Genomic DNA, 25,157 nt, shown 5'->3' with positions numbered 1-25,157 from the left:
AATATTATAATGAATTTAAAATTTAACAGTGATGTTGAATAATTATTTGAATATTTTAAATAAGGATGCTCGATTTTTAAAATCGAGTGAAGATGAATTTTATAAGTCTCTCAAAGTTCACAAAATCCATATAGCCATTTTGACAGAAACTTTTCTTAAACCAAATGTCAAATTGAAAAGCAATCCACATTATAAGGTTCATCGATTTGACAGGTTTACTGGAATGGGTGGTGGAGTTGCCATTTTTGTCCAACGGCAAATTAAACATCGCATTTTACCTTCTTTCAATACTAAAGTTATTGAAAGCTTGGGAATCGAAGTTAAAACCATTCATGAAATTTATTTCATCGCTGGAGCATATTTGCCATTCCAATGCACTGGCGAACAATTAAATTTCTCTAAAGGCGATTTGCAAAAACTCACAAGATATCGATCGAAATTTTTCGTAATAGAGGACATAAATGCTAAGCATGTCCAGTGGAATTGTAGGCAAAATAACAGTAATGGTAAAATACTTCACAATCAACTCTCAGCTGGTTACTTCACCGTTCTTCATCCCAGTAATCCGACTTGTTTCTCTTCCGTGAAAAACCCATCTACAATTGATCTGGTTCTAACAGATCAAAGTCACATTAGTAGTGAACCGATTACACATGCTGATTTTGACTCGGATCATCTTCCAGTAACATTCAGACTTTCCAACGAAGCTATAATTAATCCAATTAGTTCTATATTCAACTATCATAGAGCTAATTGGTTGGATTACAGATCTCACATTGAAAATCATGTGGATCATGAAACTATTTTAGAAAATTCTGCGGACATCGACACAGCAATTGATAATTTGAATCATTACATTATCGAAGCTAGAAATCTTTCAGTTCCCAAAGCTCAAACTAAATTAAATTCTCCTATCATCGATGACAATCTTCAACTGCTCATTCGATTAAAGTTAGGTTTCTCTTAATCAGCTTCAGCTCTGCATTCCGCAGGGTTTCGATGTTGGTTCTCCGATTGCCGCTAAGTTTTGGTTTCTGATCAAGAGTCAACCAATCCCGAAAGGCTAGCTACTGTCGAACGAAAAACTCGATTGACTATGTTATGATGTAACATAGACGGATTTTCCACATTATAGTGCAAATTTTTTAAGACATATGTTTGTCAAAATGTTCACATGCACAATTTTATTTCGTTAGCGGTGTAGATTAATTATAATGATATGAATAGATTTTACCTCCTTTTTTGCGACTGTAAAATGAAAAAAAAAGCGTTACTGAGGTTTCACTAATTACGTTCAAGTAATCAGAAGAAAAATTGTACTTAAATTTCTAAATTATTAATTATGTGTCTGCTTATTGGTTGAAGTTGTAATGAATAATGGCACTTCAATTTGAACTTCTGATTCACTAATGAGTTGAAATGGAATCTCCCAACCGTTATAAACTAACCGTGTAAAATTGAAAGGAATGATCGTTGGTATGAAATAAAAAAAACTGTTTTGAATTGAGACGAATATTTACAAATTCATCTTAAAATTTCTATTTTCATTATGAAGTAGTTTAAAAGTTATAAATAATCGTCGGTTAGAGCAAATATTGGTAAGAGGACAAAACGAATTAAACCGCAGAGCCCGCAATCCAGTAAATTTTCTCCTTCCCACATTTCGTACCTGAATGACTGGCTCAACGGCTCTAGGAACTGACAGAGAATGCCTATACTTCAATTGCATGCTATGACGAACTTAGCAATTTTACAGTCGCCAAAGTCACTAAAAGTCAGAATGAAACCATTAACTAAATGCTTGAAATAAGTAGCAAGAATCGCTTCCACCGAAAAACACGTCAACGTCTTTACCAGCACTCACTCGAAACCGCATTGAAGCGGTCCTATAACTTTGTCGTTTCAGAAAGTGCAACCCCACAATTCCAAGCAATTTGTTAAGACGAGGAAAGTTATGTTCCACTTTATGGCGGCATTGGGCCAGGGTAGTCAGTCTCACGGGGCGGCGGCAGCGATAAAAGCGATTTTCCCGTGGAATTTCAACTTGTTCATTCCGAGCAATAGAATCTATTTTCTTCCAACTTGGAGTAAGTTGTTTGATGCATCCTTCGACGTTTTTGTGGCCTAGCCATACTTCGGCAGCGATGTGTTTTGCTATTCAATTTTGACTTTCAGTAGCTACATTAGCTTGGGGATATTTTTCTCCAAGGGGGCCGCCGCTGTCTACAGAGAATAGAAGCAACATATCAATTGCAGCGTTGAATATGTGATTGACGGCGTTGAACGGTAATGTGAATATAAGGCCGTTCCTAAGTGAATAACAAACTTTCGCTTTGTGATCGAGCCCGTGCATTAATAGTTATGCCTTCCTTGAAAATTCTAGTGCATTCCCTAGAGCGGAAATGTTTCTTGTCTAAATTGTCTAGAAAAGTGGTAAGAAAAACGCTACACAAACTTTCAGATGCAAGTTCCGAAAATGGTAGCCTTCGTTATTAGCCAGGTAACTTGAAATTGAATTATCTCAAGTTTCTTTCACATTGATTATAGAGCCTTTGTGAAGAGAAAACCAAAACGAATCTAGCATAGGACTAAACACCCAACCTAAAACGTAGCAATTTAAATTTCAACTCATATTGCAATGGGGAGTACATTGAAAATTCGAGTCTAACAACAGAACTGTGATTGGCCATGTCATCTTTCACTTCGTAATATAAAGTACCGCGGTTTGATATTACTTTCAGGCAACTTTGTTGAATGTTTGTTATCAACTTACATGCACGTAGCGACACGTGCCTGGATTTAAACCTGAAGTTTAGCTTGCCGCCATGTAAAATGATATCAGTGCGCATTTTTTGTCGTAAGCAGTTTAGCGAATCTCATTTCTCCAGTCCCTCCGGGGCATCCGTGTGTTGGTAGTTATTTACCAACAGACGTCACGCAGTCTGACGTGGAATAAATTTTTTATTTCCATTCCGACACACCGGGATACCAGAATCGTGCAGTAAGTTAGCACATTTATGCTTCCCAGTGCTGAAGCTGCCGTGTCTTCTGCGGCCAAACTTGACAGCACTAGTTGTGGTATCTGGCGAAAGAATCGACCAGAAGGGAGCGATATAAAAGCTGTAAACTTACAAGTTGGGACAGTGGGGAATTTAATAAAGTTAGTCGTACTGCAATGCAACTTCCCGTTTGTGAGATGATGTCTGCTATAGCATTACGCGTCTCCGGGTTTTGAGTAAGAAACGTTAGAAGTAAAATTTCAACGAAACTGGTAATCTGATATGGTTATTGTTGAAGCTCTTTACTGGTAAGGTTTTTTGAGCAGATTCATTAGAATAACTCTAGGCGAACAAAAATGACGCTGCTTATGAAATGTTTGGGACATTTAATTAAAACCAGTTCACTCAAACAGCGTCTCCCGTCGAAGGCAAGCTGTCACGTTTGTCTCGTGTACAATAGCAGAAGGGTTGAAAAACTATTATTTTATCATAAACCACCTCTCTCCGTAAAAACCCATCCCAGCGTTCAACCAATTTTCATTACCGGACTCCTCCTGCATCCTCAACAAACCGGTCCACTTCTTTCCAAACGTCATCGGTCCAATTTTCGACTGCATCTTCCCTCTCGGCACAATGGAAAACATTAGCATTGCAGATGCACTGGACGAGCGTGCCAAACAAAAACCAAGCGAACACAAAGCGCATTCGCCCACGAACCGTGCAATAAAAGCCAACTTTCCATGAAACAATAATCATTTTCAGCGAGTTATTTAACTATTAATCTCATCAGCATTTGTCTGCTGGTCTGCTTTTCCGAGCGGTGCCGGGAAGAAATGGTGATGTCAGTAGTTAAATGAAATGGGATGCCACGGAAAGCTCGAAAGAAAGGTGAATCTTAATGGGTACTTAGCATGATACTCTCTCTCACTTTCTCTCCTGCAGCGAACTGTTCATCCCGGGAAGGGCGTCAATTGCGCCTTTTTCATTATAGTAATATCAGATCCAAGACCAGATTGGAGTGAAGTTTTTACCCGCTTCATTCGATGCTTTTAACGATTCTGTAGAAACTCAATGACGTGAGTAGAGGAAAGGAAAAAAAAACAATCACAATAGCTTACAAAAAGTTTATGATTATGAAAGTTAGTATAAACTAGTAGAGTGCGTAACGACAAATAATTTGTATGAATCAATTGGTAATCAACGGCAAAGGATAATTAGAAATGATTTTTGGTAAGATCAAGATAAAATTTTTGAAAAATATTTCGAATCTGCAAATAACCTTTCGGAAGTGTTTCGATACTTCCGAGCAGTATTTAAAACTTGTCTTGGGAGTATCTTGTCAGTCGGGCAGTCTTGATTTTGTGACCGGCGTACATTACCGACGATTAATGATGATTTAAACTGTCTCGGTATAATACAACGAACTAAGGAATTAGTTATAATAAGTGCCCTAACAAAACGCGTCATCTGCGTTCGAAATACTCCACGGAACCACCCGCGATCCCATTTCAACCAGAATATTAGTTGATTTTCTGAATTCGATTGGTTAAAATTTGGTACAACTGATCGATTGTTGTTTTAACTAAACTGTCATTTTTGTTTTTCGATTAGCAGAAACGATGGTTGAAACAACTAATTTAACTGTTTGAAAAAAAGCTGTCAATTGTATCCTCACTAATTCTTAGATTCCAGAATTACCTTTCAATTTCAACAAATATTTTAATTGAAATAACTGGTGTTGTTATTGAAACAAAATTCTGTTAGGTGCAAATTAAATCGGTTTTATTTGTTTTAGACATTGCAAATAGTTGAATCAACTCGAACAATGTTATTGATTTGCGAAAATTTTAGTCAATTTATATGAGTTTGGGTGCTGGGAATTGGAATTTTGCGACGGCAATTCTAACGCGCCATTCAATCGCAGCGCGTTCTGTGTGTTTGAAACCCTTCGCTCCTGTTACTTTCATAAATTAAATTCATGTCAAAAAGCGTTTTATTGCTAATGCATGAACATCATCATCGGTATCAAACAGCTAGAAGTAAAACAGTCTGCTGGAAGTAAATCAATGATCGAATTTGAAGCATAAAATTTTTGCGTATACCTGAAAGATTACGAGATGATCATTCATTAATCTTTTCTAAGTTGTCACCAAATCTTTTCATCTTGAACAAGGTTAACTTTATCACAACACCGCTGTTAGATAAACACTTGTTATGGAATCATAAATTTCTCAAATCAAATGAACACAATTTCATCAAACGCTTTAACCATCGATGTTGTTTTTATTGACATTTTGAAGCGACGCGAACAGATTTCAACTAAAATAGTTGTTGATTTTGCATTGCGAATATTGTTTTGCTTTCAACTGTCTCCGGCATTTGACAGCATTCAAAACAACATATTTTTCAACTACTTGAATATATGCAAATCAAAAACCATATTGGTTGAATCAAAACTAAATTAGTTAAATCAACTATCGCAAAAATCAAAAACTGCGATATTGCAATTTTATGATCGAAGGGTTCTCCGAGTCTATTCCCAACCTGGAGCTTGTCCGGAAATGTGCCAGAGCTAGATGAAAGGAAATTTTGTACGCACGGAATGCATAGGAATGCATGTTCTCGTCAGGTAGACGAACTTTATTTCACAGTTTGTTTTTTTTGCCGCTTGAACATTGAAAACAGCGTCCATCTTTTCCGATACTAGTAGAAAAGAAAACTCTTCGCACTCATTTTTCGACTGTAAAAACTTACCCGTAAGTATTTGCGAAATGTTTTATTACCAACGTTCCGTGTCATGCATATTAGTGCTTTCTGAAACTAAGCTTACTACTTCAAGCAATTTATTTCAATTGTATGAAAAATGTACAACTAGTTTTGTTATTGTAGGATACCATTTGTAGTAGGACGGTATCGTAGCACTTGAGATCAATAGTAATCGTATATGATCGAGGAAGCACACATGGACCGACCGAAATTAGCTCTGCGCCTAATTCGTATTACTGTTTTTGAATTAGTTGATTTTAATCACGAAATTTCCAAAATAACTATGAAATTTGTTAAAATTGAGAATTTACTTTGCTAAAAAAAACTCACATTTTTAGAGAATGTGTTTAGTTGGCGAATATACTGGACACAAACCAGCAATATTTCAATCCAACACGGAATTCTCATTGACAACAAATTTTGGTTTTAAAATCCGAAAATTTGTTTCTATTTATCTATTACCATAATTGCTGAAGGACAGCACGAAGATAACAAAAATTAGAACTGGTTTTATTAACAAGTTTGTTAGCCAAAAACTCATGAGAAGTGTCAAAGCCAAACAATCCATTTAAAAACTAAAAAGGACAGTCTTGTTGAAACTGCTTAAAATTGTTTTGATGTTTTTCGCATGTGTTACGATATATCCATATATAAATTTCTAAACCAATATGTAAAAATCACGAAAACTGTTAGTGGAAAGTGTATTTATTCAGAATCTGTGCGCATTTGAAGCGAATTTGTGCGCATTTGAGTTTACGAATTGCTCAATTGGAAAAATTTTCTCGTCAGAAAATACAATGTTCGGAAATTGACCGCTTTCGGCCAAACGAAGCAACTCCTTCGCTCTCTCAAGTCATCAAGTCGAGGCAAAAGGTGGTCATATTGAGCAAAAGTGAATTGATTCTGAATTTTGTATTATTTTTACACATTTTGTACTTTGAATTAAGTAAAAGTAATTTTCCAAACTGAATTTATGGCCTTTTTAATTGGTTACACTTCGAGTGCCGGACCCTGTAGATCAAACATTTTCGTTAATGCAACTATCTGCAATAGTTGGTAGCTTGAAAAGGTAATAGAGAAAAACGTGATCAATCCACCTAGCAGTGAGATGATACCTTTTTTTATCAATACGCATGTGTTTTTGCATGAATATTCTTAGGTGTTTTAGTTCTCATGACATTATTTTAATTATCGTCGTTTTAAACGGCAAATTGAGATTTTAATCACTCATTACCCTGTAATTTCGAAACTGCAAATCGTATCAAATTTCAATCCTAACGTGTGACAATCGATTGAACATTCCATGTCGAAGTAAGTTAAAATTTAGAGTTTTTCGTCATTATTTATGGTACTTCCAGAGCTGGTATTCAGGAACTAGCATAACCCAAAATGATTCGATTGACCATAAATTAATACGCCAAACAATTTACATGAAATTTATAAACTCATCATCTGTAATTCCAGAATCGGATAAAATTCACCAATTTTGTATGGGACCTTAAGTCCTGTAATATTTGTTTTTGAAGTTCGATTTGGTCTTTTTTGAGAAAATGATTGAGCTTTGAGAATCGATTCGATACTGGAACCGGAATTCTAAAATCGGTGTAGCTGAAATCAGTTAAATTCACCTGAGCAGTGTGTAGACATCTTTGAGAAATTGTAGTGCGAATTAAAATTTGGGGGTACATTCCGAATCCAAAAACGAATACCGCTCAAACTGAAATAAATTTATTTGGTAATCGACTATCCAAATCTGCAAACGCGATAAATCTGATTAATTTATGTGAAATGGACATTTTTATACTAATCACCCTGCATTTTCTAAACCAGAAGTCGGATCTGACTAAAAAGTAAGAGGTTTTATAGGATTTTAAGACCTCTCATTTGAATCATAGATGATTCTTAAATTTCATTTGAATCTTAGATCGGTTCAGCCATCTACGAGAAAAATTAATTGCATTATTTTAATTTCGTTTCACATATCATCCTGTGGTTCCGCAATCAGAAGTCGGATCCAAACGTAATTCAGAAACCTTGTTTGGGAGTATACGACTTTTCATATGAATCTGAGTTTGTAGAAAACGGTTTTACCATCTCCGAGAAAATTGAGTGAAATTATTTGTCACACACGCATTTGCTGATCTCGACGAACTGAGTCGTATGGTATATGGAAGTCATGTTCTTCCAGCATTTATTGCTGTAAATAGTTTAAATCAATATAATTATGGAATTGCTTCCAACTCGATAATGCTGGTATCATCTGGTTTACATATGCCATATTCGAATGATTATGTTGCCAAAAATGAACCGTGCTAAAATTGGTCCGAGGCAAATTCTCATAAAAAAGGATGCTGTACACAGTCTTTTTGGTACTTAGAAACAATTATATGTAACAGTATAAAAAATCGTGTTTCATGTTGCTCCCAAGCATTGCTTTTTCATACAGCGCTCAAAATTCCTTCTACTGGAATAAGGCTTACACAAAAATATCGATATCTCCGTTAAAAATGGACGGATTTTAACAATCTATGGCTTGTTGGATAGGAATTCCTGATTCCTGATTCCTGATTGGGTGACGGGGAGACCTTTCATTTGCGACTAGTTTGATCAAAATCGGTCCAGCCATCTCTGAGATCTCGACCTCTTAGTTGACAACACACATACAGACACACACACATACACACACACACATACACACACACACACACACACACACAGAGACATTTGCTCAGTTCGTCGAGCTGAATCGATTGGTATATGACATTCGGCCCTTCGGGTCTCGGAAAATTTTTCGAAAGCTTGAGCGAATTCTATACCTATTTTTTATATATATAAAAAAAGGTAAAACCACCAAAGGTCAATTCCAAATATAGAATCGATAGCCACTACTACCGATGGCAACACGTGAGCGTGCAAAAACTTTCCTCAACAAAATTAAACTGCTCTCGGCATCGATAACAGAAAATCGCCCACAATCAAATTAATTTCCTCGATTTACGCCGAGTATCCCTCTCTCTCTCTTGTGGCCCGAGGCAGCAAATGATCCGAACCATAACAAAACTTCGGCATTAATTCTATTAAAATCCCTGGTAAAAGCGCCGGAGAACCGCTTCGGAGCGCAGTGATCGAACCGACCGAAGTAATCAACAGGAAATAATCAATGACTCATCCCAGACGGTGCACATGTCAAGTATGTGGTGGTTATCTAACCCGTCCCATGCCGAGCCGTCTTGAAGCATTGATTCTGCATCGATATGGTATGATTTGTGCTTTGGCTGGTCTTCTAATGGGAGAAACTACTGTATCAAGGAATCATCTTTCCCGCAAAGCTTTGTGGGAAATTTTCTCGCTTTCCGAGACTGGGCGAGGGGCAGTAGCGAGCCTAACGATAGCACAGAAAAACCTTTGCTACGGGTTGAAAACTTTCTCTGTGAGTATGGTCATTGTTGAATAATACACGATAAATCATCTAACTACTTGCTACGAAAGTTTTCGTCGTTTTTTCATTGTTGTGATGTCATTTGTCATTTTGATTTCCGGATTTCGTACAAGGGCCAAGATTCCAACAAAACAAACTTGACCGCCATGTTCTTTTTAATGTAGTCATCACATTAATGAAACAATTTCACAATTCGTCTTCTGAACGAATCAAATTTCTAGTTCTGACTATGTAGCGGTTTGAGAGGAATGTGGCAGCACAACACAAACTTCTTGCAGTGGAAGAAACGAATTGTTTGTATTGAATTTCATCAGTCAGTCAGTCAGTCCGTTGATTTGCCTTCAACAGATTAAAGTGGATTTATTTGTGAAAGGTCCTAGTTGTGAATAGGAGTAGGACACATTTAGTTTCGGTTCAAAAATACTGAAGCTATCCCGATCATCAAGCCGTAGCAAGTTTATATCAAAAAGCTGTTTTCGTAGCAAGTGCTGGTATAAGTCTGATCTCGTTAGTAGTTAAAATATAAAAATTTTCTAACAAGTGTAAAAAAGAGTAATAGTTAAAATGAGATATGTTGATCAGGATATGATGTTCTCAAACCTCTTTCGTGTTTTTGCTCTTTCATCACAACAGTATTATAATATAAAAATCATTCTTATTCTAACTAGGAATTTAGTCAAATCGGAGATGAGTAAAATGTCGTGGTGTCATTGAAATAAGAATGTATACTAGGGTTGGAAAAGATTGTATGGGAAAAGGATGGAAAGGTTTATTTTATCGCTACGCCGAACATTTCGTGTTCCTTTTGGGTCCCACAAGAATTTTTTGCGCCTGTTGTTTAAAATTTAAAGTTGTTTAAAATATGGAGAAGTTGACTTTTCACAAAAAATCGGCTGGAGTAAATGTGGAATTTTTAAAAGATATTTAACTAGGATGCAAACCTATGAAAACCGCATTTACAGAAAAACGTTATAAAAGGAAAACCGACACATTCCTTAATATATTTAGCAGCGCTATGCTAGTGGTCGTAATACAGTTTGACTATGCTATAACGGTTGATCTGAGTTATTTGATGTCTTCGTGATAGTTACTTAGCTTAGTATGAAGATTCTTTTTAAGTTTTTTTTTTTACTTTTTTATTTATGACTTCTGGTCAGTCAGTATTTTTTACTTTTTTCGGTTTTTAACGATATCAAACTAACTAGAGATTATAAGAGGAGAAAGAATATGAAATCATAGAGCCATAGTACTCAAGGAAGAGCAAGGATGTGAAGAATAAAGTGCGGAAAAGTGAGACGTGACAAGGGTCATTTAAGTAAGCAGAAGGCTTCTCGTATCTAAACTTTTACCTTCTACCAGAGGAGTCGAACTTAGGCATCTTAGCGATACGAATTATCCGAGTCTCTGATATGTCAGAAAGTAAAGGCAAAGGTCATTTGCCGGTTCGGACAGTAAAGGGCAAATGACCTTTGCCTTTACTTTCTGACATATCAGAGACTCGGATAATTCGTATCGCTAAGATGCCTAAGTTCGACTCCTCTGGTAGAAGGTAAAAGTTTAGATACGAGAAGCCTTCTGCTTACTTAAATGACCCTTGTCACGTCTCACTTTTCCGCACTTTATTCTTCACATCCTTGCTCTTCCTTGAGTACTATGGCTCTATGATTTCATATTCTTTCTCCTCTTATAATCTATAGTTAGTTTGATATCATTAAAAAACCGAAAAAAATTCTTTTTAAATGGTTTGTCATGTTCCAAAACTTACTGTAATTTTTTTGTTGATAAATAAGTTTAGACAGTCTGGATTAATTATGGAAAAACAAGGTACGCAAATTTGATTTTCGTTAACAAATCTACATGTCACGTCTGCCAGGGTGCTGCCAGGTTTGAATATGATTTGGCACAAAATTCGTCTGACCGATCCTGCACTGAAATAAATCGAATTTCGAAATTTAAAGTCAATTTACGGAAAGAACATCATTTTTGAATTGAATGAAATGTTGTCTCATTATAAGTTGTTTGGCCAACCGGGCATTTTAAGGAAATTCTTAATTCAATCAAATGCGCGCTGATATAGCAAGTTTTGAAGTAGGACTACTCTTTGAATTCTATACAGGAATGAAAATTCAAAATCCTAGAAAAACCCGCAAAGAGTGGTCAGGTTGCATCGATTCGAATAGATAAAACTATATAACTATAACCCGTAAATGAACAATGTATAATTTTCTATGTTTACCAAGCCGTACCCACAGTTTCCCCTATCAGAGACGAAAATTTCGTATACTTTAAATCTCTTTCCATTTCGCATAGAATGGAAGTGACTATGTAAACTTAGTAACACAATCGGAATTAGTATTAAATCGATTTGCATTCTGTGCGGTACGTGGAAAAGGATTCTATGCTCCTCAGCTTTCTGTGATTTTTTATACGCCGTTCGCCTTGCATAAGAAGCAATGATTTTTGTCCGAGTTCTGCTGATTTTTCCTATTAGAGATGCTAAACGACATCGATCATCGAGTGCTGGATGATTTTTATCAGGTGTGACATTATGCATCCAAGTAAAGACTGTCCCAGAAAGTATGGACGAAACCAAAAACCGCTGTCATTGCGCAATGGTTCAGAACCTGCCAATTTTTGTGGCTGTTCGTTTTCATTACTTTGTTTCGAAATGCGGGGACTTTCAGCAGAACCACATCGAAAAATTGTGTACAAATGGTGCACAGAACGCGGACTGTCACTGAGAAAGATAGCAAAAATGGAAGGTGTAAGTGAAAAAGCCGTGCGAAATGCAATCAGGAAGTTCGGTGAGGATAACACCTTTGAAGAAGGTCCTGCTAACCCTCAGTTGGATAAACGTATACTGAAGGCGTTCGAGCAAAAGAAGGAGGTTTAAGTTCGGGATGTGGCAAAAAAGTAGGCACTTCGGAGTCAAATGTGCTAAAGAACGTTTGAATCTTCGAACATATAAGAAGCAGAAACAACCAAAACGTAGTCCGAAACAAGAAGCATCGATCAGGCCGAGGGTTCAAAAGCTGTACAATACGATTCTTGCTGGAAATTTGAACTGCATAATCATGGACGACGAAACCCACGTGAAACTCATTACAAACCACAATATTATACGGTGCTAGAAGGGCAAGTGTTAAACCAATCCGAGACATCGATTGAAGTCGAAAAATTTGATAAGAAAGCTATGGTCTGGCAAGCAATTTGTAGCTGCGGTAAGATTTCGAAACCCTTCATCACCACTGCTTCAATGAACAGCGAAACATACATTAAGGAATGTTTACAAAAACGACTTCTACCCATGATTCAAAGCCACAAGGATCCTGTTGTCTTCTGGCCAGATATTGCTTCTTGCCACTACTCGAAATCAACGGTAGAATGGTATACTACCAAAAATGTCACTTTCGTCCAAAAGACATGAATTCACCAAATTGCCCACAACTTCGACCAATTGATGAATTTTGGGCGTTAACGAAGGCAAATCTTAGGAAACATGTCTCAGCAGCCGAAACCATTCAACAGTTCGAAAAAGATTGGAAAAAAGTGTCAAAGCTTGTCGCCAAGAAGTCTGTACGGAATTTAATGAGGAACGTTCGCCAGCTAGTCTACAATGGCTAAGAAGCAAATGTACATGCAATTTCGAAAATCGATAACATTCTGTTGTTGTAGTCTAATATTATCAGTATATCGAATGAAATTTGAATATCTAACACTTGTGAATTATATACAGCGAAATCAATGTACGTGCATACTTTCTGGGACAGTCTTTAGAATCGACTTGTCCGTACAAAGCAAAGTCATGGAATTACATTTCTTTTGTGGAATTTGGCCTCTCTGTTTCAACAGACTTCGTCGTCGATTCTAAGCGTTCATAATGATTGCATAACACCAGATCTCGACATTTTATGCAATTCTAAGACATTTGGCAATTTTGAGAGTTCCAGAGTCGATTTTACTCTGAATTTTTTTTTTTTTGAGATGACACTATCTCGAAGTTTCAGACAATTCTAAAGACATTTGGCATCAAAATGCTCTGCACTGATGAGTCAAAGACGAAACGTGAAAATAATAAAAACGGTTATGTGCCCTAGCACAAAATTTGGCTAACCCCTAAATGATCAAAAAAGAGAATATTTGATTTCGAAGATCTTAAATTTTTTTCAAGTACCGGAGAGTCGATTTTAAAAATTATTTTATTCGTATAACACACTAGATCTTGATGTTTCATACAATTCTAATATATTTGGCATAAAAATATTTTTTTTCGATTTCTGAAATCTCGAAATTTTTTGCTAAGTTCTAGAGTCGAGTCGAGTCGTGTTTTGAAATTTTAGGTCTCGATTTGGGAAAAAATTGCTTTGCTTTAAATTTTAAATTCTAAGACATTTGGCATCGAAAAAAAGGTTGTTTCGAAAATCTCAAAATTATACCAGAGTCGGCTTAAACTTTTTTTTTTAATTTTAAAATTTTAAAATTCGAAGTTTCAACACATTTGAAATCAAAAAATAATTATCGATTTTCGACCCATTCCTATGGTTTCATGACAGCTATAATAAGTTCCTCTTTTTACAAGAAATATGATAGTTTTTAGGTCGATTTTTTAAAACTTTCATAAATTTCATTTCATATCAATGTCAGGGGTAAAAAGATATCAGTACGATTTATTAATTTTCAGGTTAAGTGTCATTTGCATTAAGGGCAATTTCATGTTCGCCATTTTGATGTTCTACCGTTGCATTTATTGACATAAAATAAATGTCAGAATTAAAAAAAAAGAGAAAATACGATTGACTTTTATGTTTCACTTGCAGATCGTTTGCTCTAGTTTTGACGCAAAGTAGCTGATTTATATCAAAACTACGATAAATCACAGAAAAAATAATTTTCATTATTTATAATTCTTATTTTATCTGTTTTATGCTTTTTTAAATTCAGGGAAATTTTCAATGTTGTAAATAAAATTCTTACTATGGAATGTATCTGAATCATTTCGAAGTACATTTATCGCAGGGGTATGCTGGTTCTTCACTTTGCTTCATAAACCTTATGAAGAAGTGTTCACTTGGCTGCAATATATCTTATAATGGGTTCCAGAATGCTTTTGTGGAATTTACAGTTTCAATGCGAGATTTATGATGTAACACTCAAGAGAGCTACAAGTATTTACTGAAATTGTTAATGTTACTTGAGATAGTCTTGCAGAAAAATGAAACAATGTGCATTCGTCTTCATGGTGTTTGTTTAAAATTGTGGGGCGACTATTTTTGAGTTCGCCTCGAGTGCCAGAAATGCTCACACCGATTCTGTTAAATACCATTACACTGAAGTTTTTTTCAACATGGGAGATACGTAGCACGTAAAAAAATCTGCGCATAAAAACAAAACCCCGAGACCGCGTAAGTTCTGAAATCTGCGTAAAAAAACATGTAGCTTCGGAAATCCGCGTAACTTTGGAAATCTGCGTGAAAAAACCGAAAACTAAAAAAAATTATGCTGAATGTCTTAGAAATGCATGAAACGCCCACCTACAATTTTTTTTCGCAATAACACCAGATCTTAACGTAGCGTAAAAAAACTGCGTAGCTTCCCACGTAAAAAAGTCTCATAAAATATCGCATAAAAATTGTGTAAAAAGAGACCTCAGTGTACTTACGAATCAATTTATAATACAGTTATAATAGAACTATCTTTCTGTTTAAAAAGTGGGAAAGTTAAAGTTTTTGCCTTTCTCATATAGAAAGGTTATGCAATCACTGTGAAAACCGACTTTTGAACCGAGGCCCGGAGGGCCGAGTGTCATATACCGTTCGACTCAGTTTTTTTTTTATTCAATAATATAATATAATATTAAGGCACACTGCTTAAGCTCTAAGATGCCAAGGGTATTTACTAATCTTAATTATCGTCTAACTTAAAACTAGAGTAGTATCATTATGTAATATAGTATCTGGCGATCGGTAGTGGCCGGTGAATTGAATTTAGGATGAGATGATTCCAGATGGCGATGGTAATTTTCTATGTTGGCCGCATTCTTCGGTCCGTGAGGGTCCGCGGGATACACCCCCAGGCTACGAAGGCCCGGCGGGTGGCCCGCATGCTGGTCATTGACTGGAGCGGTCTTCCGGTGATGGTGATGTTACGGAAGAGAATGAAAAAAAGAAGTAAATATTGTGGGAAACGGGGTAAAAAAGGGGTGTGGGAACAAAATGTTTGAAAACGACAGAGATCTAATTAGTTGCCATCGAGATGGTGAAAAAACAGGGAAAGGGGAACGAAAAAGTTAGTGACAAAAAAAAAAGATCTTGTTAATTCCAATGAAGATGGTGAACAGGGACGGGGATCGAGAGAATCGGGCGGATGTTAGTGTCGAACCTGTAGGTGGAGATTATATTTTCTGAGCGAGGAATAACACATTACACTTGTATATCAATGTGTTTAAGGTACTGGTATATGAGAAGCATATATGAACTATCCCGACTCGGTTCGACTCAGTTTGTCGAGTACGCAAAATGTCTGTGTGTATGTGCGTATGTGTGTATGTAACGTTTTTTTGCATTAACTTTTCTCGGAGTTGGCTGAACCGATTTTCACAAACTTATATTCAAATGGAAGGTCTTGAGGTCCCATAAAAAATTCCTGAATATTATTTGGATCCGACTTCCGGTTCGGAAGTTATGGGGTAAAATGTGCAAAAGAAGAAAATATATGTTCTAACTTTTCTCAGCGATGGCGCGACCGATTTTCACAAACTTAGGTTCAAATGAAAGGTTCTGTGGTCCTACGTAATTCCTGAATTCCATGCGGATCCGACTTCCGGTTCCGGAATTATAGGGTAAAGTGTGTTCAATATTGTACACCGTCACTTAACCCTCAGGGTACGGACTATAAAAAAGTTACGTTCAGTACGGACTGGGTTAGCCTAACCCGGCGACTTTGATTGGGTGTATATCGAGCTGTACTTTGTCAATTTGAATAATTTTTTTTTATTTTGTGTGAAATTGTCTCAAAAATATAATAGAGTTGTCAGATTAATCATTTAACTGATTGAAAAAAAATTATAATGAAAAATGTGAACGGGTCTTGAATTTTTTTTGTAAAAAACGTTTTTTTTTCAAAATGCTGTAACTTTTTGAAAAAAAAAATACTAACATTGTATAACTCGCATTTGAAAGGTAAAAAATAGTTCTTGCAAATGTCCATAACGGTTTTTTGATTTATTCGAAAAACTATATTTTTTTTGAAAAATAAAAATACGCGTTTTTTCGAGTTAGCGAAAAAACGTTGTTTCGTTGATTTATGATGATAAAGGTTAAAATTAATTACTTTGAGCGTAAAAAAATTGTTTCTCAGATATTGTTGAGTAGTATCATATAAATAAATACCAAACATAATTGTTAAAGGCGAATATTTATTATTAAAAAGTTACACAAGTCATGTTACATAATACGCTCTTAGCATGCAGGTATAAAGGCCGGCCGCGTTTGCGCGGCGGGGCGCCTCTCGGAGCAGCTGCTTCTTCTTCGCCTGACAATGGCTCTTCTTCAGATTCTGCGTCTGTTTCAGAATCGTGAGAACTTTCCTCTTCCGCACCTACGGCGTCGTCGGTGTCACTGTCATTCTCTGTAACGCTGTCCTCCTCGTTTTCCTTGTACAACTCCTCCAAAGCAGCAACGCTTCGAGTGATTCGACGCGTTGCCATGTTTTTAATGCGTGTTCTTTAACAAAAAATTACAAGAAACAAAATTTAATGAGTTATAATTCACTACGAGCAGCAAAGATTTCGATATAAGACGTACGTTCAAGTGATTGAGATCTACTACAATACTTCGCTTACACCATGTACAACGCGTTATTTTGAGGTTAGAATCTACAAAATTAAGTAAAGAGTACGTATTCTTACTTACCTTTTTATTCCTCAGCGGCAAACAGACGAAAATTAAAACTTAATTTTTTTGAAAATTTTGGATTTTGTAACGTTCGATACGGACTGGGTGTACCACACCCGAGCACAATGTTTATATGTGTCAAGCTCGGACACAAAGCGGAGACTGACTCTGCCGCTCGGGCCTCTAATAGTGTGTACCTATAAGTTTTTTCCCCCCCTGGTCCGGACCCCCCTCGCCGACTTCTCTTCGTATGGCACTTCTTTCAAATTTCGCTCGGGTTACGGTAACCCAGTCCGTACCCTGAGGGTTAAACCGGCGAAACCAAAAATCGTAAAAAAATTCTAAACTAGGCTCAAAACTACACAAATCGAAAGTCAGTATCAGCAGGCAACTAAACAAACCGATTCCGGATATCCTGGTTCCTTGTATCCGGTTCAGGAAGTACCGGAAATAGTGGTCATATATACCAAAATGGATCTCACTCACTTTTTGAGAAGAGTTTGTATGTCATGTTAGTTGGTGGCCGTACGAACCGACTTTGATTATACCGGTTCTCGGGTTCCGGTGCCGGAAGTGCATATAATAGTGAACCCATTTCGTTTTCTTAAGGATGACTTACGCAATCAAAGCACTGTTTTATTCTGTATATTATGCATAAACAATCTCTTGGTTTGTTTCAAAAATCGAAGAGAAATATTTTGAATAGAATACCTCAATTTTATATGTACATGAGAAAGGCATCATTACACCACTAGGTGGATTAAAACAGGGTTTTCTCGTAAAAGTAGCTTATCGAGCTACAATTTTAATTATTTTAATGGTTTTCTGATCAGATTTCCTGTCTCAAGGTTGAACCGATCTTTGAACATTTTTAGTGCTCTTGAGACGATTGCATTACAGATTACCAAAGCAAATCACGCATCTACGCAATTAATCAGATGTTTAAAATAGACTTTAAAAATGGGCTGTGCAAAATTTGGTTACCGTTTATGCAGTAGAAAAAAGGCCATACAGTTTTATTGTATAAAGATATAAATTTGAAGCCACAATGCTTAAGATGCCTAAAATGCCGTGGGTAGGTTATTATATCCAGTTGAAAGTGTTGCAATAATTTCGTGTTCGTTCGTTACTTGTTACGTTAATTGAGCTTCGATTTTGACGGGTACAAAGTTTGTCGTGTGTGTCCTTCCGGGTTATGACTCAGCCTTCTGAATAAAAAACCCAGGCTCTAGAGAAGTGCGTGCCGATACGAATATTGCTTCTGGGTTAGAATTTGTAAAATCGTCCAGAAAAAGAAGACAATTTAATTTTTTTATTTCAAATTTTTAATTTGGTTAGCCTTATCATTCTTCAAGAAATAAATATATTTGAACAAAGCTTCGACAAATCACTAATGATACAATACACATAAACTTATTGTATAAAAATTATTAAATTTTTTTTTTATAATTATTTTATGCATTTTTTATAAACATTTGATTTTTTGTCATGTTCTGGGCCTTGAAAAAAACGGGGAAAAATTAACATAACACAATGATGACTTATGATGAAAAAAATGACCCGCGGCATGGATCCATTTTCACGCACAGATGATGCTAAAATGGAACAGGACAGTGCCACATGCCACTCTGTACGGGAAACAATTCACCAATTGAGAGAAGAGCTCAACGGAGAATTGATCTAACGTTTTTCAGTAGCTAGCTGGGCACCGAGGTGATGTGATTTGAACCAGTTCAACTGTTGTTTGTAAGGCTATGTGGAGTATTTTGTCAACGGGAACTAGACAAATACGAATACCTTGACTGTCAACTTTGAAAATCAAGCTCGCAAAAAAAGTGTGCTAGGATTGAGCCATCTGAAGTGCAACTGCTGGAAATGTTCAGGTGAAATTTATCGATATAATTGAAAATATCTGGAAAATATTCAAAAAAGTCTCTTTTTGCTGGCAACTCGTGATATTGGTAACTTAGGTGCTTAGGGTAACCGAATATTAATTACATTACATGTCTAACCAATTAGTTAGTTTTTAAAGCAATTTCACTGAAATAGTGCCAATATTTCTCAGTAAATTCATTGGTGGGCAATAGTATTTAAATGTATCATTCTTCTACTTGATATAGGACATATCTCAGAATCCGGACACTGCAACTACCAAAAAGCATAGCATCGAAATTCTCAGTCTCATATCAAGCGAAATTCTCAGTCTCATATCAATCGAAATATTTCCGCGTCAGCTAGAATATTCTGTAATGAGATTCCGGCGGAATCGTACCATCTCACTTCCTACAAACAATAACAGGAATTAATTGGAATGATGTTGAAATGTTACTTCATGCCAGAGATGCTTGTCGTAAGCACTGGAACGATGACCTATCAGCCCCAAACCGAACTTTGGCCGTTTACAACAAGCGTGATTCCAGCGAAACGTTCCCATCAAAAACCCCCAGCGCATATACGACAGCAGTTCCGTTTCCCGTGCTAGGACAACTCAGCGTCAAAGTGTCAAGGTCGGTTGGCACGTGAGGTTGAGTGGAGTGCCGCGTCTGTTTGTTAGCTTATCCAGTGAGCCTAGTTCCGTCCGTTTTTCACCCGAACGCACACGATGTCAGCATCCGAGAGGCACTTAGTACATTACAATGAAAATGTTAACGCAGTGACACTGTGGAAAATACCCGCGATATCCTCGCAGATCAGCGAACATGATATCCACAGTGTCCGGGGCTGTCGATTGGAACAACGAAAGACATAATGGAACAAACCTTGGTGGTCCGCCTGCCATGCTATCGATAAGGCCAATGTTGACTGCGGCCGCGGCTTGCGGTGGTGGTGGCGGTGGCGGAGGTGGTGTCGTTGGCACCGGAGGCTGGTCCGTGTGTGCTGGACATCTGTACAGTCTGTTGGAGTACGTACCGAACGAAGGCAGTGAACCGATAACACCAGAATGAAATTGTAGTTTATTTTTCGGCACCGGACGACATTGGAGAGACAGGACCGTATCGGCAGATCGGCAGATGACCGTGGCGTAATGAAAGCATATTACATATTTCGGTGATAAAAAAAGAGTAAAAAAACGAGAGCCATTTTGGTATGCGATGGAATTTGATTGCTTTTTATCGTCACGTTTTCACTAACTAGTTATCATTATCGTCATCTGCATCATCATTGTCATCGTCATCATCATCATCATCATCATCATCATCATCATCATCATCATCATCATCATTAGTAAGGACGACGAGGACAATGGCAGAAACGTGCGGGTTTTTTGTGTAGTGGAGGGAATGGTCAAACACGGTTTTGGTGTTCTTTCATGCAGAAAAAATACGTTACATTGCATTTGCGATACAGATTGTTGAGTGAAATGTAAATTAGTAGAAATAGATTTTGAAGAGGGGTTGATGCCAGAGTTGTGAGTAGGAGAAAGTGTGACAATACATAAAAATATTGTTCATAACGCTTATCAAAACCACTATATTATTGTCAATTCATTTATAGTACAAGATGTCAGAAAAATTATAATGAAATCGGTAGTACTATTTCACACGTTCATAGCTCTTCTGCATGCTTCGTCCTGAGGAAAAATGTTCTTTCAGAGTTCACGTGGCACAACAGCTACTCAGAGAAATGTGGCTAGAAAGTCCGTCATCGAATGTTGGAGTGACGGTAAAAATTTGACGAGTGTCTCCTTAAGCAAAACGAAATTTGCCAATGTGGGTGAAAAACCAAACAGAGGTAGTCCGGAATGAATCCAGAAGATCACTTCGTTCAGTTAACCTTCTTGTATGCGCTTAGAACTTCTAGCCCAGAGAGAACAAATATTTCGAGGAGTGTTATTGACTTTCATTGTCTTTAATTAATTATTAATTCAACATACTACAAACAAAGTATTCGTGTAGAATGAAAGACAAAAATTCCCTTTTACTAACATTAAAAGAAATGTATCGAACATATGTGTAATAACGCAGATACAGTTGAAAAAGAATGTAAACCAAAAGAATCTGTCAATTGCTTTTAGGCCCTTTTGAAATATTTACGTCAAAATGTAGACAGCACTTATCTAATGGCGTTTTTTATTGAAAAACACTGGTGGCGTGGATTGCTCTGGTTTTGTACTTTCGAGCAGAAATACAACATTCTGATGGTGTGTCATTGCGATTTCTGCTCGAAAGTGCAAAACCAGAGCAATCCACGCCACCAGTGTTTTTCAATGATAATCGCAATTAGATTTCAATGAAACATTCCAACCATGTCGATTCTGTCTAAAAAGGCCATTTTGCTTGAATAGTTTTTTTTTCTAAATTGATCTAGATTCTCTTTTAAATAGGAAAAAACTATCTTTGTCATTTGTTTTCAAATTGCTATAGTAGAATGACAAATCCTGCAAAAAATGTTGTGGCAATAATTTTCACAAAATCAGTCTTCTACATGAAATTTCCGAAATCGAAAAAAAATTTTGATGCCAAAAGTCTTAGAATTACATGCAACGTCGAGATTTAGTGTCATCTTTAAAATTTTTTTTTTTTTGAAGAAATCGCCTTTGTGGGACAGAAAGTCAATTTTTTTAAAAATATTTTTTTTTAAATAATACTAAATCCCGACGTTTCATGCAATTTCAAGATCGAAAATTTTCAAACTTCAACCGCTGGGCAGCACCCCTTACCCATGTCCGATTTAGCTCAAATTTTGCATGAGGACTTTTTACGAGGTGCTTAAACTTTTGAACAGTAGCGTTCTTCGAACTTGATCAATGGTCCGATAGTAGCTTTCAAACGAGCATAAGTTTGTTAAAGTAGGTTCAGCCATCTCTGAGAAAATTGAGAGCGTAAAATCACAACGCGTTTAGTCGGTTACGTCACTTATACAATCATATCTCCGGAGCCGAAAGTCACACACATACACACATACACACAGACATTTTCCGATCTCGTCGAACTGAGTCGAATGGTATATAACACTATGGGTGTTCGAGGCTCCGTTCGAAAGTCGGCTTTCCAGCAGTTCTAATACCTTTCTATAGAGAATGGCAAAAATTGTATTGCAAAAAGTTTTCTCGTCAAAACTGTTTTTTTTTTCAGTGTCTTTTCATCGAAAACTAAACTAATTAGAAAGTTACGATCATCCAAGAATTCAATGTAAAACTTTTTGTGGAGAGATTTCACATACTCTATCCCTAGTTGCCCGATATTTGCAAAAAGTATCAGTATGGGACAAGAAAAAGCTTTTGCTAGAGACATATTTTTCTTATGAATGCCCATCTTGCTTTATTTAGACGATTGGTTGGGATTACCTATCTCGAGACAAAATTTCATTTATATCAAAAATTGCATTCTTTTGTAAATCGACTACAAATTTTTAAACTCGATTTTTGTCAGTGTATTTTCAAGTGTATTTTGAAAATCAAGTGAAATGATGTGTAAGTGAACCAAAAAATTTGAAAAAAATGAAAATATTCAAGGCATTGTAGGGAAGGTTACCATTTTTTTTATTTTTTTGGAGATATATTTCTTGCATTAACAGTACTTAAATATTTCACCTAAAAATTTCATCCTCTCTTACACTTCCTATTTTGGTACCACTCTGGGTTTTTAGTATTAAAAAACTAATTTTTGAACCCGTAAAAATATTTCGGTTTCATATTTTTTATATTGTGGACGACAACAAAAATTCATTCATAATTGAAGCTTAGATGCTGGTGCTTAGATCTACTTGTTATACACCATGCGGTTGCTCCGAATAAAGCTTTAATGGAGACGCATGGTCGGTTGTTAGTTTTTTTTTCGAAAAACTTAAATGTTGAGCTTTACCACATTTTAAAAAAAATATGAAACTAAAACACTTCTACGTGTCCAAAAATTATTAATTTATTTCTAAGAAATGCAGAGTGTAGTAAGTATAAACAATTATAGTTACTTTTTAATACTAAAATAATTGAAAAAAAAAATGTAAACCCGGTAAAAATTGAAAAAAATTGTTGTCCTGGCAATTCGGACCTACATCATTCTTATTTTATTCAATTTTTCTTATGGAGCAATTGCTTCAAAAATCAATTAAAATGAAAATCAATAGCACAACCCTACATCCGTCAATATGACAGTTAAAGGGTTGAAGTTTTTGGAAAATTGTCTTTTTCAAATATGGTATTACAATATGAATTCCCTTCTTAGGACACCCCGGGTTGGCGTTTCAATGCATGCGGCGCTGGTCTTACAAGCCAGTTATAGTTTGTTCGAGTAAGGATGTATGTATGTTGATGTATGTATGTATGTATGTATGTATGAATGTATGTATGTTGATACGTTAAGGCGTTTAAGAGTTATGTAATGTTTTTGAGTTTTTTGAAGGTATTTTTAAAACTAATTTAAATAAGTTAAAAAAATAACACTCTTCCAATTTTGTTTTGAGTTTTTACTTATATTATGACCTTTTAGGAACCGCATAGGATACATTTTTATCGATCTGGCATATAATTAATATTGATATTTGAAGCTTGACTAGTTTTTGATGAAAAAACAATCATAACTTTTTACTGGTAGCTCATATGAAAAAGCTTGATTGAGCCAAATTGTGCGCAATGATTAGTTCAACAACTTTTCTAAAGACAACTTTTCGATAGAACGTTCCACAAAAAAGTGAACAAAAAAAGTGATTTTTTTGGGAGCCACCCTGCTTTTACTCGGGAAAATTTATGTAACTCGATCGAATGAAGAGCTAGAGAGGTGCTTTTTTCAACAAAGTTGCTCAAAATAAAATTTTCTACAACTTTATTGTACAACGAAATCGTTTTTGAATTGAATTAAGAAAGTTAGATTTCAGATTTCAATCTAAATAAGGACCACCCTGGTAACTTTTTTCATCAAAAGGAGCGCCATTTGATTACAAACAACTATTGTGAAGACACCAACTACAAAAAACAGTATTTAATAGTGAAAATATTTTTGTCACGCTAATTTCCCGTTTCGGACCACTGTGCAATGGACAATAGAATTTAACGATGACAAAGAAAGTGAAATTGATTCTTAATCATAATTTGCAATCACGATTGATTTAAAATGACCTCGAAAATAGCATGCTGGGTTTTCGGAAAATTATGCACATAGACTATTAACAACATTTGGAAGGCTTATGACGCGATATTCGGAAGACAAAATTTTCACCGATTAGAAAATTAAGCATTATGGGCTGAGGCCAGTAGATCGCGTATAACCACGTGGCTCTCTCTACGTATTACATTTCTCTTCATTCTCTCTCGATGTGGCCGGGTGGCCAAGAAAGTTTTGATATTTTCAGTTCCAAGTTTGACTACATCACATAAAATAAATCCAATAAAGCTACCGCTTGTTTGGCAGCCTTTATGAGCCGATTTTATTTCTCTCTCATGTTTTGTTACGTTACCAGGAAACTGGAGCAGTAAAAAAGGGGGGCCATAGAAATCGATTTACCTTCACAAAAATAACGCTCACTTCATTTTTATCGCTACAACACCTATGTTTTTATGCACTATTCGCATCTAAATTAAATTATCTAGACATTGTCAGGATAAATTTCTGATGCATGCCTTTGAAGGCGAGATATCCATTGAAGAATTTGAAAGTTGCCGTTTTCAGCTATGCAGTTCTTCCTTCAGAAAAAAAAACTTTCCCGACCGTTAGAATCAATAAGTTCTGTAATTTTCACAGAATAATCCAAACTAATGTTCTAAGAGTCAGATTTGAATCGTGAAAATAGCCCTCTAAAACGCCCTAAAACACACTGGCCTCAGCCCCGAAGCTGATAAACACAAAAATAAAGACTTCAAAACAAAGTAATCCGATATAATTTTTTTGGGAGAACATTCCAAAAACGAAAATAACATTTCAATGAACATTGCCGCATACCGTTTGATGAGTTGGACCCTAATCATTTGCGGCGAATCCATAGGTTATTCGAACAATTTGAGTAAAAAGAAATAAAAGAGTGCTTGAGCTCTATTAGATTAACTCAAACAAAGCACCAAAATCAATTGATAAATGTAATGCATTTTAAGTGAAATTCGAATCAAATGCGGATGAATTCTTGATTGCT

General features: G+C 36.2%; 1 protein-coding gene across 9 annotated transcripts in view; it reads right to left on the bottom strand.

Annotated features, from left to right (window-relative positions):
• LOC131431442 (uncharacterized) overlaps positions 1-25,157 on the bottom strand; it is a 400,265-nt gene that overhangs the window by 87,124 nt on the left and 287,984 nt on the right. For 7 of the 9 annotated variants that reach the window (XM_058597155.1, XM_058597156.1, XM_058597160.1 and 4 more), the window contains one exon: positions 19,856-19,990. The exons of the other annotated variants lie outside the window; for them this stretch is intronic. In XM_058597155.1, the coding sequence (XP_058453138.1) occupies positions 19,856-19,990 (135 nt within the window). The remainder of the gene's footprint in view (positions 1-19,855; positions 19,991-25,157) is intronic. 9 annotated transcript variants of the gene reach the window in all.

This window comes from Malaya genurostris, chromosome 2 (assembly GCF_030247185.1).
Source record: "Malaya genurostris strain Urasoe2022 chromosome 2, Malgen_1.1, whole genome shotgun sequence".
In the NCBI taxonomy this organism is placed as follows: Eukaryota; Metazoa; Arthropoda; class Insecta; order Diptera; family Culicidae; genus Malaya; species Malaya genurostris.
The sequence above is the reverse complement of the archived record's forward strand: the minus strand, read 5'-3'. Positions and strand labels throughout refer to the sequence as shown.